This window comes from Natrix helvetica (genome assembly GCF_964273705.1).
Source record: "Natrix helvetica genome assembly, chromosome: 2".
Classification (NCBI taxonomy): Eukaryota; Metazoa; Chordata; class Lepidosauria; order Squamata; family Natricidae; genus Natrix; species Natrix helvetica.
In genome coordinates this window covers 249,543,807-249,565,270 of record NC_138552.1, presented here as the reverse complement: position 1 = coordinate 249,565,270, position 21,464 = coordinate 249,543,807, and the positions used below count along the sequence as shown (strand labels likewise).

Below are 21,464 nucleotides of genomic sequence, written 5' to 3'. Positions count from 1 at the left end.
GAAGCGAAAGTAAGGATAAGGCCGACAAATAGCTTTCCCGGAGTTGAAGGTCTCTGGCGTCATAGCTTAATCTCGAAAACCTCTTCGAATCAGGCCGTCTCTGGACCGCGCGGTTTTTATTTTTAAGACAAATCTGACGGTGCCTTTTGAAAACGTAACTCTGTCAGGAACAATAATAAATAATTTGCAGGCTGATACTTCGCGTTCCATTCGGAGTGGCCCAAGTCACTCTCCGTCCTTGCCCTTGAGCTGCGTCTATCCGTTTTGGACTGTTCCATTTTTTAAAAAGGGATCTACTGTAACGGGGTTGAAAAGGAAAGGTGAATACGTTGTTTAAAATAATCCAAGTCTTCGGGATAAATCACACAATTTCTCCAAGCATCTGGGTTTGCGGTAGTGTATTCCTCGGTTTGAGCATACCGGATCTTGGCCAAGCGTATCCCAAAATACCCCCCCGCGGGTCCTAGTGAATGCAGCCTCCTGCCGTCACGTGCTCCCCTTGGGCCGCTGGGTTCTTTTGCTGCACCAGCGTGCGTGAGTAGCCATGGCGGGATTGCTCCGGTCAGCAGTCTGGCTTCGTTCGCGTCTCTTGCTCTGGCGAGGAGGATACGTCCTTCCGGGACCCGTCCCGTCGCCGTTGCCCTCGGCTGCCCTCCGACTCTTTAACACCAATCCCAGCAGAGCGTGAGTATCCCCCGAGGGAAGCACGCAGCTTCTCGGGTCCGGGGAGTGAAGGCAAGCTGTGGGGAGGTCGCGAAGATGCTTGGGGTTGCGGGAGGGGGGCTTGTATATCCCTTTGCTGCTTTCTAACGGCCGTCCAAATATTTGCAACCCAGACTATTCTAACATCCGCACCACGAGGCTACACGCTTTTGAAGCCTTCCTCAGCCGTGGCGTAGATTATGCGTTTTGTAATCCAACCCAGTCGATAGCGGGGTGGTAGGTTGGATCAGGCCATGCCAATCTGAATCCCGGGTCAGAATTGTTTACCTGAAGGACCGGACTGAAGTCCGGCGTGCTGTTTTTTATTACCAGTTCCGCACTAGCTGCCAGTGGGAAGCTGCAGGTTATAAAACATGCGGCAAAGAGCCGGTTTTCAGAGGTGAACTGCCTCGGGGGGATGAAGAAAGAAAGAAAGAAAAGAAAAAGTACAGGTAGTCCTCGAGTTACGACCGCAACGGATCCCAAAAAGTGTTGTTAAATGAGACATGTGTTAAGTGAGTTTTGCCCCATTTTGCGGCTTTTTTTTTTTACCACAGTTAAGTGAGTCACTGCAGTTGATAAATTGGTAACCCGATTGTTAAATGAATCTGGATTCCCCATTGACTTTGCTTGTCAGAAGGTCACAAAAGGGGCTCTCGCTTGATCCTGGGGACCAGAAAAGATCGTAAATAGGAACCATTTGCCAAGCATCTGAATTTTGATCACATGATCATGGGTGTGTGCTGCAAAGGTACCTGTGAAAAACGGGCCATAGGTCACATTTTTCAGTGCTGTTGTAACTTTAAACAGTTGCTGAATGAACTATTATAAGTTGAGGACTACCTGAACTTGGCTGTTGTTCTTTTCCCTTCAAGCAACCTCTGCCTAACCTGGTAGTCATTGCTACAGATTCAGTCAGTGATTTTCTACAGTTAATGATGTGTTCTGAAAAAAGAATCTTTTATCTAACTTGAACATTCCACCGTTCAAGCATAGCCAGCATCCTTGGATTCTAACACTGTGGAAAGGAAGATGCATTTGCATAACCTACTCCAGTGATGGCGAACCCATGGCACACGTGCCACAGGTGGCACGCAGAGCCATTTGTCAGGACACGCGAGGCGCTGCCCGGTCAGCTGGCCAATGCGCAGATGCATGCTGGGCAGCTGAGTTCACCCTTTTTAAAAGCCATTTTTCGCCCTCCCCAGGGTCCAGAGGCTGTATAGGACCCTGGGGAGGGAGAAAAGAGCCTCCTCCGCCCCTTCTGGAGGCTTCATGAGCTTCCCTGAAGCGTCCGGAGTGCAAAAAAATGGCCCTACGGGCAAACCGGAAGTTTGGGAACGGACTTCCTGTTTGCTCGGAAGGTCATTTTGACTGCTTCAGGAGGCTTCAGGGAAGCCTCCTGAAGGTCCCTGAGGCCTCCGGGGGGGGGGGCAGGGGAGGCTGTTTTCACCCTCCCCATACTCCTATAAAGCCTCTGGAGCCTGGGGAGGGCGAAAAAAGCATGCAAAAATGGGGTCGCGCCTGTAGTGCGCGCATACGCACTGTGGGGGGTTGCGCATTGCATTATGGGTGCGGCACGCCTGCACACAACCCCCCTGCGCTCCCCCCACTTATGGCATGCGAGCCAAAAAAGGTTTGCCATCCCTGACCTACTCCATGTTTAAGTGAACCATGGTTTACTGAATTAATCCAACTACCTCTTTATGCAACACTCTAAACTAGTGTTTTTCCACCTCAGCAACAATTTGGATTAAACTCAACACTGCTACAGTTCTTAAGGGGGAGATATACTGCTCCAAACTATAAATCAACTACGTTATTTAGTTAGATTGATGCAGCTAGTTGCATTTTAGTTACGTGTGATTGAGGGAATCTGGCTTTGGATGTGCTTTCCATATTTTGCTTAAATTTATAAATGACACTTTGTCCTTTGCTTTTTCTCCCTAAAGTTATTTTTTTAAATATTGGAGCCATTACAGGGCTGCTCTGTTCATCACATTCTTCTGCTTGCCATTTCCTGGAGCTAACTTTACAATTACCTTTCTGAGTTACAGATACCAGAACAATACAGGTAGTCCTTGACTTACAACAGTGGATTTACTGATCGTTCAAAGTTACAACAGCACCGAAAAAGTGACATGACCATTTTTCACAGTTACGACCTTTGCAACGTTCCCGTGGTCACATGATCAAAATTCAGATGCTTGGCAACTGGTTCATACTTATGACTATTGCTGTGTCCTAGGGTCATGTGATCATCTTTTGCAACCTCCTGACAAGCAAAGTCAATGGGGAAGCCAGATTCACTTAACAACCATCTTACTAACTTATCAATTGCAGTGATTTGCTTAACTGTGGCAAGAAATGTTGTAAATTGGGGCAAAACTCACTTAACAAGTGTCTCACTTAACAACATAAATTTTGGGCTTAATTGTGGTTGTAAGTTTACTGATTGTAATTGTGACTGTACACAATATATTTAAAAATATTAAAATATTTCAAAAGAAGTTTTAAGGCATCGTTTACTCACTAAAGCTTTGAGTGTTACACTGATAGTATTTTTCCATCATCAAGATTTTTGTGGGGGTATTTAACCATGCAGTCCTGGGTCTAATTCAGTGGTAGAAAACTGAATTATGTAATTATTGACTGATGCCTATGAAGGTGTACTCCAGCATTTGGAAAATCACTAATCCAGCTCGGAATAGATTTTTACCTGATTTCAACATTCATGTAGTTCCAGTTGCATAAATATGGCTATTCTTCCTAACCTTTTGTTAATACACTATGTTCCTTTTAGCTGGTTGTGTTTACTATGCAGAAAGGAAATTCTTTGCAGTTCTAGGTGTACATTGTGTTTTATGCCACCATATCCTTTTTGACATATAGAGCAAATTCTATCCAGTACACCTTTCTTATTATTTCTGTAGAGATCATCTACAGAAAATAATGTCATTGGTTATATACCACTCCATTAGACTTCTTCAGTGTCTGATTTCTGTTTTTACTTCTGAAGTCAGGTACTCTGCTGTTTCATCGGGGGGGGGGGGGCATTTTCATATAAGAACATATAAACAGTCTTCATGCTGGGAGTTTCTTTGGCATGCACCTTTATCTTTGTGTCCTTACGAGTTTCTTGATTAACTACATTTATTTCCTGTACCTCTGCTGCCCCCTTGGAATGGTTATTAATATGTATATAATCATCTTATGATGATATGTGTAAATATAATGGGAAAGTGAGGGCAAAAGAAGAAGGGGACAACAGAGGTAGCTGGATGGAGTCACTGAAGCAGTAGGTGTGAGCTTAAATGGACTCCAGAGGATGGTAGAGGACAGGAAGGCCATGGGGTCGCGATAGATCAGACACAACTTCACAACTAACAATAACAAAACATTCTCAAGGACCATGATGGCGAACCTATGGCACATGTTCTGGCGTGCATGTGTGTGCCGGCCAGCTGATTTTGGGCCTTCCGGAGGGCTGGGGGAGGCTGTTTTCACCCTCTCCGGAGTCTGGGAAGGGCAAAACGGCCCAACAGGCATTTGCCTATTGGGTCATTTTTCGCCTTCCCCAGGCTTCAGGAAAGAACCCGGAACTGGGGAGGGCAAAAAAAAACCAGCCCAATTTTTTCCCCAGGCCCCTCCCGGAGTCTGGGGATGGTGAACACCCCCCTGCACAGGGGCCCCATGCGCCTGTGCGGGGGGGGGAAGGTCATATGAGCAGATGGGGGTCACATGCACATGCCTGGGGGGCACGCATGCGTGTGCGATAAATAAATTACTAATAAAGTATCTGTTAATTTTTTAAGTTGATCTTTTTCGCCCTATAAGACGCTCCGGAATATAAGACGCACCCAATTTTAAAGGAGGAAAATCTAGAAAAAAAAGATTCTGAACCAAATACTATAGTAAAATATTTTATATCAACTGTATAAAGTTAACAGCAGTTTAAGAACAATTTTATGTCAACCATGTAACACAGGGGTGTCCAAACTTTTTTCAAAGAGGGCCAGATTGGATGAAGTGAACATGCTGGAGGGCCGAACATTTTTCCGAACATTCTTTGAACAATAACAATTAAATGCAAATGAATTATTTTATGCCAAGTTAATTGCAAATGGCATACTTTTCATTTCATAACATTAAGATCAACTGACAGCTGAGTTTTCACAATGTATCCATCTTTTCCCTGAAGACTCGTGTTTAGTACATTCAGATGCTTTCTTTCCTCTTTCCCTCTTACTTGTCTATCCTTCCTCCCACCCTCCCTTCCTCCTTCCCTTCCTTCCTGCCTCCCAGTTCCCTCCTTCCTCTTTCCTCCTGCCTGCCTGCCTTCTTTCCCTCCTGCTTATCTATGCTTCCTTCCTTCCTTGCACCTCCCTCCCTTCTGCCTGCCTGCCTTCTTTCCTCTTTCCCTATCCTCCTATCCTTCCTTTCTCCCTCCCTCCTTCCCTGCCTCCCTTCCAGTTCCATCCTTCCCTCCTTCCTTCTGCCTCCTTCCTGCCTGCTTGCCTTCTTTCCTCTTTCCTTCCAGTGTGTCTGCTTTTCTTTCCTTCCTTCCACCTCCCTTCTGCCCTCCTGCTTTCTTTCCTCTTTCCCTCTTACTTGTGTATCCTCACTCCCTCCTTCCCTGCCTGAGCGGGCTTCTTGCATGGCCCCAGCCCTCCAGCCGGTGGCTCATCTAAAACTTTTAACTTCCCAATCTAGCGTTCTCCACCCACCCACCCCCAATCCGCCCAGATCTGTCATGCAGCAAAGAGATACAGTAGCTGGGCGCAATAGCAGCAATAGCAATAAGCAGATCCGGAGAGATTTGGGGTTGGGGGTGGAGAACGCTAGATGGGACACAATCAAACTTGATTCAAAGGCTTTGGCTCCTGAGATCGGTGCGCTGCCATCCAAAATGCTATTACTACGATCTCTGCCGCCTGGAACCACCCGAGAAGCGGCAGGTAAAGCGGGCGCTGCAGCGATCGTGGTACCAGCATTTTGGATGGCAGCGCACCGATCTCAGGAGCCAAAGCCTTGAGGCACCTTTCGTTTGCAGGAGGAGGGCAGCTTAAAGCAGTGCCCCAGCAATGTGAGGAGCCGCTGCCACCGCCACCACCGCCTAAGCCCTCTCAGGAGCCCAGCCGAGCAGGAGCTCTGAAAGCGAAACCTCTCTCCTTTCCAGCCATCACGATCTCTGCAGCCCCCTCTTTGCCTGGCCCATTTTCAGATGACCCAGTGGCTACATTCGGCTTACAAGACGCACTCAGATTTTTACCCTCTTTTTTGGAGTAAAAAAGTGCGTCTTATAAGGCGAAAAATACGGTACTTTCATCCTTCTAAGCTTTGAACTGTAGCTTTGATCCCTAACTATAAATATGCTAACTGGGACTTCACAGTTCAAAATATTTGGTAGATCGTGATTTCTGCCTCCAATACTAGAGAATATACACTATGTTGCTCAGAATTAAATTGTTAGGCTCTTGATATTCTCTGAAGTGATTTTTTTTGCAGATGTTTCATAGGTGAGGTAAGAACAATTTACAGAATAAAGTTTGCTGCTTTTTTCTATTAATAGTTTGCCTTTTGGTTGGGGTATGGTCTGTTTTCTTGGTAAGTTCCTTGGTAACACCATTGATTGTGGTGGTGTTTCTTTTCTGATTGGTTTTCTGATCCTGTTTATTTGGCATTGGTTGTTAGTTCAGTATGCTCTGGGTTGTTGGCTGTTCTTTGACTTTTGGTTATATATTTAGTTATGTCTTTTAAATCGTATGTAGAAGAGCTATGTCTCTGTCAGAGAAGTAGCTAAAACAGGAGGAAAAATGTCTTCTGCTGAGGGTCAGAGAAGGAATTGGGCATTTCATGTGTATCACTGTGGATGAAAAGGTAATTCCGACTTTTGGAAGTCTGTCAGGGTTTGTTTCAGTGATTGAGCTGCTTGATCTGAATTTTACAAATCCTTTCCTTACCTTCTCTCCATTCCAGCAGCAGAAAAATTGCAAACTACTTTCCAGAAAGCAAGTAATGCTCCCTTCAGGCCTCCTGACTTTCTCTTGATCCCAAGATATATCATTATTGGTTCCCCAACCCCAACTCATACATTTAATGATTTTATTGTATAAATTTCAAATTAATTGAACATACAGTATTGTCAGGTGCTCATATCCACCTGTGGATAGACTCATGTAGATATTACATGACTACCTGCCTTGCCTGGGGAAACAGCAGATATAGACTTAACAGTTTGACCTCAGATGTTTCAACCCCTAAACCGACTCTAAGCTGGAATGTCTCTACTTCCCCTAAAGCCCCCCCCCCCAAATGGTTCAACCACAAGAGTTGAGACATGCATTTTTATTATATTTCCCAAAGCATTCAATTACAGGTAATCCTCTACCTACAACTACAGTTGGAACTGGAATTTCCATTGTAAGTCATTGCAGATCTAAGTTGAGTTGGAGCTGATTTTATGACATTTTTACTGCTGTCATTAAATATATCACACAATTATTAAGCAAATCCAGCTTCTCCCCAAAAATATTTTTTTGCCAAAAATCAGCAAAAATGGTCGATGGTTAAATTGTAATCATGTACTTGCAGGACATTGCAACCAGTTGTAAATGTAAACCAGTTGCAAAACGTCGAAATTGCAATCAAGTGATTATGGGTGTCACTTTTTCTATGGCCATCATAATTTTGGACCTTTTTTAAACAAATGAACTATCTATATAGGGCGCTTCCTTTTTCCCAAAGCATGATTATAAAGCTATAGTGTTGCAAAAGAGAATTATAGTCAATCATTTCATTTTTAATATGATCATAACATTTTTTGCAAGTTGAAAGGTATTCTTAAGTTATTTCTGTACAGATACATTTTTTTGTTTTGCACAAGTGTTACCATTGTTTGATATGAATAATTATTGACATTCATTATGAATGATTTCTGCTTCTAATTCAAAATTCTCCTATTTTTATTTAGCCTGCATATGTATATGTCTTGCTCACAGAAAAAGCCACATTATATTTATGCATAATTTTTAACCAGACTCATAAACAGGCTGGACACAGTACACAAAGCCAAAAGTAAACCAACATGTTACTGGTTAATGTGCTATGTGAACCCAGCCTTAATATCCTTGAATTGAGAAGAGATCTTACTCGCTAATTTGTGATATTTAACATCCTAAATTAAACTTATTTTAAACTGTTTTGCACACATTTTATCATCTCATAGCTGTTCTTATGATATTAGGCAATTGTTTTTGAAAAAGGATAAACCATTGATTTACTTTATTTTCATGTAGGTGGTTTCAGAAATTTATTACAGCTTTATATGGCCGATTGGTCCAGTGGTTAAGGCATTAAGCTACAACCGAGGAGATTGTATTCACACACCTTCAGCCCTAGGAAACAAACAATGGCAAACTACTTCTGAAAATCTTTGCCAAGAAAACAGGGACTAATCTAGACAGTTGCCAGGAGTCAACAGTGATTCAAAGGCACCCCCTATTACAATGTTTACTAATTGTCCCCTATTTTGAATATTTACCTGGATCTAAATATTTGTTTTCAGTGTTGTTCATTGAGGTATTACATTTAATTTTCTACATCTACCACAGTCTCATTGTTGGATCTGGGTTCCAGGATAAAGAACAGGTTTCTGTAATATTACCTTCATCACCTATGGATTGAATCCCTCTTGCAAGCTGACAGGTTGGGTACAAAGGGTAACAAATGCACTCTTGCAAGATAATATTATTTGACTTAAAAGAGGCACTGGTATAGTATTACCTCCCCCCAAAGAAGCCATTTGTCAAGTTGTTATGGATAACTCTTTGACTATCTCTTACTTTCCTTTTTTAGGAAGATTGTTGAGAAAGTAGTTGGGTTAAAACTTAAGAGAGCTTATCTGGATTTCAGTTCAAATTCAGTCATGGATATAGGAAAAAAAAAACCAGTAGTGATCACTCTTTTGTGTTTGGGCTAATGGGAGGTTCACTAGTCTTGTGGAATCTCATCTATATTTGATACATTCTTGATCATGATATCCTTCTAGAATAACTAAAACTTGGGAATGAAGGGTATTGTGTGGCAGTGGTTCTCCATCTTGAGTGGTTGGTTCTAATCATTGGAGTAGTGTGTGGATATGAATCAAGACACGTACAGAACCCCATTCTCTACCAGTCTGAGCCTTCCTAAGGAAACTATGTTCCATGAATCTAGTGAGGCTACCACTTGGTTAAGAAAAAATGGAATTTATTGCAAAGATTTGTTGGTTTTAAAGTCTGTATATTGGCATCACACTCTTGATTACATTAATTTGTGAAACTGCCTTAATCTCCGCATAATCTCTTGAGGGACCATTCTGGGAGGAGTTTGACTCGGTTGCCATCGAGGATTTGGACAGGTTGCGTGGACGCCTGCGACCTACCACATGTTTATTGGACCCGTGTCCCTCCTGGCTTGTACTGGCATCCTGGGAGGTTACACGCGACTGGCTCCTGGGCCTAGTGAACGCTTCGCTGGGCGAGGGGTCTCTGCCGGCCGCCTTGAAAGAGGCGGTTGTGAGACCCCTGCTCAAGAAGCCTTCTCTGGACCCAACGGAGCTAGTTAATTATCGTCCAGTCTCCAACCTTCCCTTTTTAGCGAAGGTTGTAGAGAGTGTGGTGGCGCAACAGTTTCCACGTCACCTGGAGGAGAATGATTATCTAGACCCGCGCCAGTCCGGCTTCTGACCCGGGCACAGCACGGAGACGGCCTTGGTCGCGTTGGTTGATGATCTCTGGAGGGCCAGAGATAGGGGTTGTTCCTCTATCCTGGTCCTATTAGATCTCTCGGCGGCGTTCGATACCATCGACCATGGTATCCTGTTGCACCGGCTAGAGGGGTTGGGAGTCAGGGGCACCGTTTTACGGTGGTTTGGCTCCTACCTCTCCGGCCGGACGCAACGTGTGTTGGCAGGGGAGCAGAGATCGACCCTGAGCCCCCTCACGTGTGGGGTGCCACAGGGGTCGGTGCTCTCGCCACTCCTGTTCAACACATACATGAAACCGCTGGGTGAGATCATCCGTGGCTTTGGGGTGGGATATCATCTGTATGCTGATGATACTCAGCTGTACATTTCCACCCCGAACCACCCCAACGAGGCCGTCGAAATGATGTCCTGGTGTTTGGAGGCCGTGCGGGTCTGGATGGATGGCAACCGACTAAAACTCAACCCTTCCAAGACGGAGTGGCTGTGGCTTCCGGCCCCCCGGTTCAACCAGTTGCTTCCATCTCTGGCCATCGGGGGCGAGCAACTGGCCCCCGTGGAATGGGTGCGCAATTTGGGCGTCCTCCTGGATGCCCGGCTGTCCATGGATGACCATGTGACAGCCGTGGCAAGGGGGGCGTTCCATCAGGTTCGCCTGATGCGCCAATTGCGCCCCTTATTGGACCGGGATGCCTTACGCACAGTCACCCATGCGCTGGTGACGTCTCGCCTGGACTACTGCAATGCTCTCTACATGGGGCTTCCCTTGAGATGCACTCGGAGACTGCAGCTGGTCCAGAACGCGGCCGCGCGGGTGATTATGGGGAGGACCAGATACTCCCCTGCAACACCTCTCCTGCGCGAGCTGCACTGGCTTCCTGTAGTCTATCGAGTGCGTTTCAAGGTTCTGATTACGATCTTTAAAGCGCTTCATGGCACAGGACCTAGATACATGCGGGATCGCATCCTGCCCCATACATCCCTACGACCAATCCGCTCACACAGAGAGGGACTTCTCCAGGTGCCGTCCACTAAACAGTGCCGGGGGGCGACACCTAGGAGCAGAGCCTTCTCTGTGATGGGCCCAGCCCTGTGGAATGACCTCCCCCGTGACATCAGGATTACCTCCGATCTCCGCTCCTTCCGTGTAAAGCTTAAGACCCACCTTTTTGAACTATCTGGCCTGGCTCAACCGTAGTCTTTCTTATCCTCCTGACAGTCCTTTTAAATTTTAATTAATTGTGTTATTATTACGGGGTATTTTAATAGCTGGTTTTTAATATTCTGATTGTGATGTAATTGTTACCTCCTCCGTGCATGTATGCCTCTGTATATGTGTGTATTTAGATGTTTATGTGTTTTTATGTTTTTATCTGTTTTACTGTACGCCGCCCCGAGTCCTTTGTGGAGAGGGAGCGGCTAACAAATTAAAATTATTATTATTATTATTATTATTATTATTATTATTATTATTATTATTATTATTATTATTATTATTATTATTATTATCTGGAAATATTGTTATGCTGAAAATGTCCATTGATTTGATAACTAGGCTGGTGTTAACTTTGGGTTCTTTTGCTCTGTTAATATTTTAGATACAAAATTAGTAGCTTGTAATAATTTTTGCTTAACAGGAAAATACTGTAATACATCATAGACTTTGTTTTGATTTGCAGATCCCTAATATACCCCACAAGGCTCTTTACAATTGCAGTCCAAGAAAACAGAGATGTTCAAGAGCAGTTACCTGTTCAACAAAAGCAGATACAATTTTTTGATTGGGCATTTAACAAAATGGACACTTCGATCAGAAGAAATGGGTGCATTACTAAATCCCTGTTAGAAAACATATTTCATGATGCCTGCAAAACAGGTAAAAGAGTTCTCTTCTTAATTCTTATTGAACATCACCAATGTAAAAGTTATGTTAATATATTAATTATTGATATTGGTTTTTTTTTAACAAATGCAACATTTTCATTTCTCTGGAGCCTTGTTTTAGAGGGCCTACAATCAGAATTTTCATTCTATACCTGCGGGATCGCATCCTGCCCCATACATCCCTACGACCAATCCGCTCGCACAGAGAGGGACTTCTCCGGGTGCCGTCCACTAAACAGTGTCAGAGGGCGACACCCAGGAGTAGGGCCTTCTCTGTGATGGGCCCAGCCCTTTGGAATGACCTCCCCCTCGACATTAGGATTACCTCCGATCTCCGCTCCTTCCGTTCAAAACTCAAGACCCACCTTTTTCAATTATCCGGCCTGGCTCAACCATAGTTCCATCTTATTCCTCCTGACAGTCTTTTTAAATCCGTAATTTTAACTGGGGTATTTTAATTGCTAATTTTATTATTATTATTTTATGTATTTAATGATTGTTACCTCCTTTGTGTATGTGTTTGTGTTTGTGTATATGTATATATATATGTGCTTTTTATTGTACGCCGCCCCGAGTCCCTTGTGGAGAGGGAGCGGCTAACAAATCAAATAAATTGAATTGAATTGATATGTGAACAGTAGATGTGATGTATAAAAATGTTACAAGTGTGATTTTATAGAAGTTAGAAGCCCCTTCTGCACATCTCCTCTGCTAAGAGGCTAAAATATCAAACCAGGGAACACTATTATTGTTTTAGTTATCTAGATATCTTCAGTAGAGAATTCAGTTTCCTCTTCAACCTGCAAGTCCATACAGTGTTTTTTTATAACTATAAATTACTTTGAAATTCAGAGTCCATTGTATAGTGTTCATACTATACATTTAGGTGTTTAAAATCTTATTTAAAATTTTCACACATTGAGTAGTTTGTAAATTTCATTTCCCCTTAAGATTTGGAAAAATGGTCTTTCCTCTGGTCTTGTATGTTTTTACTTTGTAATGCATTTCTTTTTTCTCAAATAGTTGTAATTTTTATTCCCTGATTTGCTTAGTGACTGTTCAAAGTTATAATTGACCCATAAAAGAAGGCTTAGGTCCTTGATTTGAAATTTCGACGATTGGGCCTCCATTGGTTTGCTTAATAATTGCTGCAGAAATCATCATAAAATCAGGTTGGTCATGTGACCAACATATGGTCATAATGGGCAGACTCCAGTTGTATGCCAAGGATTACCTGTTCATGTGTATCTTAAATTCAGTGTATCTCTAGTCAAATAAGATACATGCACGGGTATACTAATGCTTCCTGTCTTTAAGGCTGTATATTTTACTCGTTCTGTAAAGTTTGATTTCTTTTTCATTATTGGTTGATACAAAGAAGACTAGAATGTTTAAACTGTTAAAACTTCTTATTTCTGCAAAATTTGAAAGTTGCATTTCCAAATTATTTTGTTCTAATTTAGGATTTCCAAATGGTAACCAGGCCTTGCTGCTGTTAAGAAGCTGTGGCTCACTGTTGCCTGAGCTGCCTCTGCATGAAAGAACAGAACTTGCTCATGTCATGTGGGTAAAGCTGAAAAGTGCTGGTATGTTATTTAAGTAAAAAAAAAACATATAGATTAGCATGTATTTTTTTAAAAAAATAAATGGTTTGAAAATATTCTATCTATTACCATTCCTTCATACCAGTTGCTATGACATTTTTCAGGTCACTTTCCATATTTGGAGAGCTATGCTGACATCTAGGGGATTGATAGTAAAAGCAAACTATTTTTATTTTATCTTCACTTACGTTAGCTTTACATTTACTGCTTTGGAGACTAAGTTTATTGATCTTGTGTTTTGCTTGTCAGGTTATTAGATGGAATTCTTTGCAGTTTTCTACCTGGGTTTCTTAACTGAACTACCTGGTAGTATTTCTTAAAGGTTTTGGATAACGGCTTATGGTGTACAGCATTAGTTTGGATACTTTAGACTTAGCTCCAAACTGCAACTTAGTGCTATAAAAGGAAAATATGTACTTATTCACCTTTTTTCTTCCCCTTCTCCACTGCCTACATGACTTAAATTCCCTATGTTACTTCGGTGCTAACCATAAATAACTCCAAACTTTAAAAGTGAGAATTGAAAGAAATCAAATGTCAGGAACTATTGTACAGTACCCTATGTGCTAAAGTGTGTAACCCTTCCCCAACTTAATGGAGAAATTTTAGCTGGGATCTGCTACCAACCATAGTTAGTTCCCATCATTCATGATAAATAGTATCAAGAGCTATAAATAGTTTTAATAGTGGCAACCTTTAATCAAGGCATCTTCCATCTACTCTTCCTTTAGGGGTTGTCATTGCATAGGAAAATAGTACCAAAAATGTCCAATTTTAAGCTGAAGCTTAGGTGAGCAATAAGGACTGTCTAAATCTGATGTGTCTTGATTTTTAGTCCATTTTCTGTATGTTAACCGTTGTGTCAAAACAATTCTATGAACTTTTTATTGTACTGAATTTTATTTTATTTTTTACGATTTTTTACTTAGGTGTTATATTCGACGTAAGCCATTATAACGCTTTGCTAAAAGTTTATCTCCAGAATGAACATGATTTTTCTCCGGATGTATTCCTAACAAAAATGGAGGAGGCAAATGTCCAGCCCAATCGAGTAGGTATTTCATAAAGGTATTTTCATAAATTTACTGTACCATTTGATAAATAGCAATTCTCATATTTAATTATGTTTTACAGGTCACATATCAGCGACTAATTGCTGCCTATTGCAACAAGGGAGATATTGATGGTTCCAGGTAACAATATAAACAAATAGTTTGAGATAAACCTTGTGGGACAATCTTACATGTATTTATGTTGAAGTATCTTCCATTGTATTTCATTTGTTGTCTCCAAATCTTGGGGAAATTTCAAAGAACTTTCACTTAAACCGCTTAGAGAGGGCTGTGAAGCTCTGTGAATCGGCATATAAGTCTAAGTGCTATTGCTATTTTCCTGCCTAGGCCATATTCTAATATATGTGTAGGAAGCCAGCAATTGAACAGTGTCTCTAAAAGAATGCCTAATTTTGCCTATTTCAATTAAAATATCTCTTTGAAGTTAAAATGGTGATTCTTAGGCAGAATTAGATAGACGTATTCCTTTTTGCTAATCAAATTTTAGAATATTGTTGCATAGTTCTTTTAACTAAAGCAAATGTTGATGTCATTCCTGTGTCTGTCTATTTATTATCTATCTCTCTACATACATTTTTCCTGTTTTTCAAGAGAACATTTATCTGATTTTATTTTCATTTGCAGCAAAATTCTTAATATTATGAAAAGCAAAGATCTCCCAATAACAGAGTTGATTTTCAGCGCCCTTGTCACTGGTCATGCAAAAGCTGGGTAATTTATGTTTCTTATTCTCCTTAAATCATTGTCTAAGATTAATCTTAATTAGGCAATTATATTTTTAAATAGTTTGAATGGTTCCAAAAGAATATTTCATAATGAACTTCCTTGCCTTATTCAGAGCTCATTCTGATATGAATGAAGATTTCCTGAATTAAAGCAGCTCTGCACATTAATATGAAGCAATATCTTTCCGTAGGAGTGTCTGCTAGGATTTGTGAGCTTGCTTGATCTATGTTCCAAGAAGCATCCTAAGAGCCTACACACATGTGAAATTACATTAAATACAATACAATACAATAATACAATAGTAGAGTTGGAAGGGACCTTGGAGGTCTTCTAGTCCAACCCCCTGCCTAGGCAGGAAACCCTATACCGTTTCAGACAAATAGCTATCCAACATCTTCTTAAAGACTTCCAGTGTTGGGGCATTCACAACTTCTGGAGGCAAGCTGTTCCACTGATTAATTGTTCTCACTGTCAGGAAATTTCTCCTCAGTTCTAAGTTGCTTCTCTCCTTGATTAGTTTCCACCCATTGCTTCTTGTTCTACCCTCAGGTGCTTTGGAGAATAGTTTGACTCCCTCTTCTTTGTGGCAACCTCTGAGATATTGGAATAATGCTATCATGTCTCCCCTAGTCCTTCTTTCTCTTAAGCTAAACATACCCAGTTCCTGCAACCGTTCTTCATATGTTTTAGTCTCCAGTCCCCTAATCATCTTTGTTGCTCTTCTCTGCACTCTTTCTAGAGTCTCCACATCTTTTTTACATCGTGGCGACCAGAACTGAATGCAGTATTCCAAGTGTGGCCTTACCAAAATGCATCTTTTTAAATTGGGTTGGAATTGAAAATAGCTGATGCAGGCAAATTTGAGAAAGAGTTTTGATCCCTTTTCTGCCATAATGCTGATTTCGAAACAATAATCTACCACTTCAGTATATATAAAGGTTCAATGTCATATGCATGTCATTAAACAAATAATATGGCTAGATAAGCTTTAATATGGCTAGATAAGCTTTAATATGACTAGATAAGATTTACAAATGCCAAACCACAGACAAGCAGTGTGAGGAGATAATTGACATCTTATATATTAAGAGCTTTTTTCTCCTCGTGCTGCCAATGGAGTGGGCTATTGGAAAGGGTTTTTTTCTGATACAGTAGTATTTTTTCAGAGAGATCTTGAATATTTATTACTGGATCAGTCCAAATCTCAAATTGCTGAAAATAGCCACATCTCATATATAGTACACTAATACTTTTTTTGCTGTGACTGTCAACCTTTTTTTAGTAGATTGCTCTCCTCTTTTAACATAGTTCCTAAGCACTATGCAAAAAAGTAGAATTTTAAAAGTTGATCTTTTTCTTCTAATACATGCCACGGCTATTTAATTTTGCATTCATTTCCTTTTACACAGCCATTTAATTAAATGTAAATAAATGTTAGATTCTGGACTTCTGGTTTCATTCATGGGCTAAGGACAAATGTCAGTTGTGAATTACATGTAATTATGTATGGTATTTTTCTCCATAATATTTCAGAGATATGGACAATGCAGTCAACATCCTTTCTGTCATGAGAGACACTAAAATTGAACCTGGCTCGGAGACTTATTTGGCACTCTTGAATGCATATGCTGAGAAAGGCAACATAAACCAAATTGAAGAGGTAATGCCTTTTGTTTGTAAAGCTACAACTTATATCTTGGCTTACGGCACTTTTAAAAAATAATTTGCTTCTGACCTTTTTAAATACAGTTCTTCCATACCTCACTATATATGCATCATATTAATCCAAAAAGGAAGATAATCCTGAATTTGCGATGGTATTCCAAAAAAACCCAAATATTATACAGAGAATACTGTATGAATACACACATAAAAACAAATACAACAATCCTATATAAAGCCCAACTCCATATCATGTCAATTTAGGATTAACAGAGCCACCTAAAACTAATTCTGCATATATTTTTCATCCAAGAAGTTTATGCAACTGATATTCTTTGCATATATAAACAAATAAATATAAAGCAATGCTGCAAATATAGGTAGGTCTATTTGGCTAGACCTTGGAAAAGAACAAAATGTTCCTAATTAAAATTGTCTATAAAAGCATCCCTTTTTAAAAGGAATCATTGATTATGCATGCCTAAACTATTTCCTTTCACATATGTACAAAAGTAGTAGGGAGTCATGGGGCTGACACAGTGGTGGGTTCTGGATCACATTGCAACGGGGCTGGGCGTCCACATGAATGCACGCAGTGCGCGCACATGCATACCTACCACCCACAACGCTCCAGCTACTTGGCGGAGTGTCACGCAGGCGCCATACGCTCTGTGCACAGAAGCCCCGAACAGCTCAAATACAGGTGAGGGTGGGCGGGTGGACCCTCCGGAACACCATACCAGAACAGTACCTGGTGCTCCCAGCAGGTACGCCCGTACTGGGGTGTACCGATCATATCCCACCACTGGGCTGACAGAAAGAAATGGTATATCGACACAGAAAGAAAAGAAAGACGATTTACAAAAAGTTCGCTGTGCTGGCTCAGCATGTATGAAGACTTGCTCTATTTTACTCCTTTGCAGTTATTATGAAGTTTCATTGTTTTCCAGTACATGCGTATTGGCAAGTGTCTACAGTAAGATAGAATCCATCATCAAACTGAAAACCCTTCATTAATCTTATAGCTGTTAATTACAGCTTAAGCCACAATAATTTTGTCAGTAACAAAAAAAATGTGTAAAACTGTGCCATGTGTTTGAATTCTGCAGTAACAATTTTATGGTAAACCCTCAAGAAATATTGTCTTAAGACTTGCTTACATAATTAGGCAATGCCGTATATCAGTATTGAATCAGTATTGAATCGGTATTTGCTGCTTGCTAAGCATGTTATAAATTTTGAGGTTTTTTTAATAAATAATAGAAAACAGTGTTCTTTTATTTGATGGACAGATAAGATATTTGTATTGTTCAAAGTAGTACCCGGGAAGTTAGCAGCTATTGAAGATGGCTGAATTGAGTTAAATGTTCATGAAATTGCATCCTTTAATAGCCAGATCATAAGCCAATAAAATGGTATTTTGCATCATAATTAAGCCTACTTCCATGATTTTAATTAGAGCATTTCTCAAAAGTCTATAATTGATAGCTAGATTCATTTTTTTCTTACCCATAAAACTAACTAAATAAAAGAACAGCAATTGTGATGTTTATAATAAACACTAACATGCCATTTTTCCATTTGCTGATAAAGGAACTGAAAAATATTGAAAAGGCTGACATTTATCTTTCTGAAAGAGATTTTATGGATATCATTTTTACTCTTGCTAAGGCCGGATATTCTCAGTATATACAAAATATTTTGGAGAAGATAAAGTTTAGTAAAGAAAGCATACCAGGTAATGTTTTTCTGCAAGTATTTTGGGATGTAGACGGTTAATTTTATTTTGTTAATGACAAGTTGTGGGGAAAGTAAGATAAATGAGATTTATTAATGTATCCTATTTATGTAGCAGCCATTGAACCAGAATTGTGGTAGAGCATATTTCTTGAATACATGCTTAAATACACATCAAAATACCTTTTTACCGAGATTATCAGAAAATGCATGTTTATAAATTCTTGTCAAAACCTTACAGCTTACATCTTTCCCTCTTGTTTTTATTCCAAATGTAGATGTAAAGAATCTTTGCCTGAGATTAATAACACATAACTTAGAAGATACAGCTTTTGAAGTTCTGCATTCAGTTTTTGTGGCATTAGGGCTCACCTGTGAAAAACACAGTACCCAGTGCAACTTTTTCTTACAACATTGTATAAACATGGAAACGGTATGTGAAGGCTCACAGTGACCAAACAGGTTTAAAAGTGCATTCCTGGTTGCAAAATTTCTCAAGCTGATTTTTGTGGGTTGGTTTTAAAAGATGTGTTCAAATAAATAAATTGGATTCTATGTTGTTTAGGGTCGGGAATAAGTAAGAATTAACTTTCTCAATCCCTCCTTCCCCTGCCAGCCACTAGACCGCTATAAAAATCTTTGGAGCCCTTCTACTCGAGTGGAATGGGTTGTTCTATGGAAAGTGGACCAATATCCAATCCTTTTTCATAAATTCATATTTGTAAGTGGGTCTCAGGAATTTATGTAGTGTGAAATTGGCAGAAAGCTTTGCATATGTCTAGCTATTTCTGCTGACAGTTTTTTAGATCTAGCTTATTTAATTTCTTAAACATTATATTCTGATCTGTTAGGGTTTCCTTATGCACTTCTTATCTTTCTCTTCCCAACTAATTCCATAGACTTCCAACAAAATAAGTTCTTTCCATATTCCAACTTAGAAAGAGGATCACATTCTCTTTTCTCTTAGTCTTTATTTTAGTCTGTATTCTGGACTGAAACCCAAGGAATTCTTCCCTGGTATTTCACTGCTCGGATGATAAGTATAACATGGGTTTTCCAATCAAAGTTTTAAAAAAATCTGTTTTTCAAGATTTTATGCTTTATTGTCATTGCGATTTTGAATGATTTATTGAATAGCGGTGAGCTTAAATTCTTAAATCTTATATCTTGCAGCCCTTGGCCAAGTTGAAATATTTCTGCAATGAGCTCAAAGCAAGCAACTTACACCCTTCACCTCTATTATCGAGTTTATCCTTTGCATTGGAAGCAAAGAAAGCTGGTATTTCTTTTTGATGTTTAGCATCACTGAACATTTTTGTACATGTGTTGTTATCATTCTCATTAACTTTTTTCTTTCTGGCTCTTTTAAGATTTAGCTATTGATATAATGAAGATGATAAAAGAAGAAGGCTTATGTCTTAAACCTCACTATTTTTGGCCATTGCTGGCTCAGCACCAGGCAATGAAAAACACTGAAGGTTAGCACTTCTAATCATATTTTGATTATTATTAATACTAACACATCCTATAGCAAGAAACATGTTTGCACATGAGAACAACTCAGTAACATGCACAACTCTTATCAAAACATTGTCTTTTGATGTCGTAGTGTACTGTATAGCGCAACAATTGCCTTGAAAGGTTATTATTTCATTCTTACTTTATTTTGTCACTGTTAATAATGTCACATTTGGAACTTTAAAAAGAGCAATTATTATTTTAGCTTGGTTGTAGCCAAGGTTCAATTTGTCACAATATTCTTGGCTGTCTTAATATTCTGAACTTGAAAGACAATACTGAAATCTAGGGAAGCTTTTAAAATCAGGTTACTTTGTGCAAATTCTTCCTCTAAATATAAAAGAAATGAATCTTTTAGATGAGGTCTTCATGTTTCTTTGCAGTAATAAGTTGAATGTGAACTTAGTTACGATAATAAAAGCATAAAACCTTCATTGTTGAATGAACTCTCATAATCTTGACAGCATATTGATTGAAGGACTAAAATGCTCAGTTTTTGGATTCTTAAGTAGGCTTAAGCATTTAGCACACACTTTCCCCTGTTACAGATGGGGGTGTCTATAAGATATGAGTAAAAATTGAACAAATATTAAATTTTAAAGGACAATATCTAATTCTTTGGTTTGCATTATTGGTAATTCAGAAAGAATGGACTGATAAAAAGATGCTTTTAAGAGAAGTACTTTCCCCTTGGGAAAATTAAAAACTGTCTTTTTCATCTTATTTCACAGTATAATGTGTTTTAGAATGAGATGCAGAGTTGTTAGTGTGACATGGATGACAAACAAAATGTAGAAACAACAAAAAAGAGCTTTTAGCAGACAGTTCATATTGCAATTTTATTTTAAAATATACAGTCATATTCCAACTTAGACTAAATGCTGAAACAAGTATTCCCTAATTGTTTCTGGCAATAAAAGTGTGCCAATCTTTTTTAGAAAAGTCTTTATAAAACAACATTCTCTTGTTAACTCTTTACATTCCTGAAAATGCTTAAGAGTACTGAGGAGAATATCCTAATAAAACCTTTGCATTCAAAATTGTTGGCAGTGTATTGCATCTCCTCCAACTATCCCCAAACTATAAGTTCAAGTTTAACTATGTTTTATTTAATCCTATTTCTTTCCAGTTTGACTTACCTCTACCCCAAAATTAATGAATGGCTAGCTATAAGTAGTTATATATTCAATGAAGGAATCTTCATTGTGGAAATCTTTCAGCATCAGAAGCAGCCACTTAGTATTGTGAATAAAAATGACATGACTTTTAGTTGCAAAAAAACCACGTTTTTCTTCATTATAAATGTTGTATAGACTATAATGTAGAAAAACTTTATGTATATTGTTAAAAATCATGAGGTGCTTCATCAGATAATGACTCCTTGGCTCTTTTATCAATGAAATTCTAAATGTTGCGTTCACAATTCAATTCACTGTGTCAGTCTTTCTTGAAACACAGTGTGGCATCTTTTTTCTAGTGGTATAAACTTGAACTGAGAAATTATATGAACTCTTGCCATAAAATAAGAATTGCTCTATGATGACATATTAGATCCCATTGTTTCAATAGTAGTGTGTGTATGTATGTGTTTGTATACACACATAGTTCAGAATTGAACTGTTGGGTTCTCTTCTTGGATGTGTAGTGTTAAGATGCACAAATTGTCAGAAGTAATTTGTTATTCATTGAAGAAGCTATCCTTCTGTCAACAGGTGGGAAAGCTACTTTTAATTTTAAAAAACGCTTTTGAAAATTATTTTTTAATTGGAATAGGACACTATTTAGCTATCTGATTTGAAGGCTATTTGTTGA

The 21,464-nt window shown here is 39.6% G+C and overlaps 1 protein-coding gene across 1 annotated transcript in view; it reads left to right on the top strand.

Moving 5' to 3' along the window:
• Positions 1 to 478: 478 nt before the first annotated feature.
• Positions 479 to 21,464, top strand: part of LRPPRC (leucine rich pentatricopeptide repeat containing) — a 103,409-nt gene continuing 82,423 nt past the window's right edge. The window contains exons 1-11 of the mRNA XM_081944706.1: positions 479 to 684; positions 11,128 to 11,324; positions 12,796 to 12,918; positions 13,866 to 13,987; positions 14,071 to 14,129; positions 14,634 to 14,720; positions 16,269 to 16,395; positions 17,991 to 18,135; positions 18,413 to 18,567; positions 19,308 to 19,413; positions 19,505 to 19,612. Coding sequence (XP_081800832.1) covers positions 545 to 684; positions 11,128 to 11,324; positions 12,796 to 12,918; positions 13,866 to 13,987; positions 14,071 to 14,129; positions 14,634 to 14,720; positions 16,269 to 16,395; positions 17,991 to 18,135; positions 18,413 to 18,567; positions 19,308 to 19,413; positions 19,505 to 19,612 — 1,369 coding nt within the window. The 5' untranslated portion in view covers positions 479 to 544. The remainder of the gene's footprint in view (positions 685 to 11,127; positions 11,325 to 12,795; positions 12,919 to 13,865; positions 13,988 to 14,070; positions 14,130 to 14,633; positions 14,721 to 16,268; positions 16,396 to 17,990; positions 18,136 to 18,412; positions 18,568 to 19,307; positions 19,414 to 19,504; positions 19,613 to 21,464) is intronic.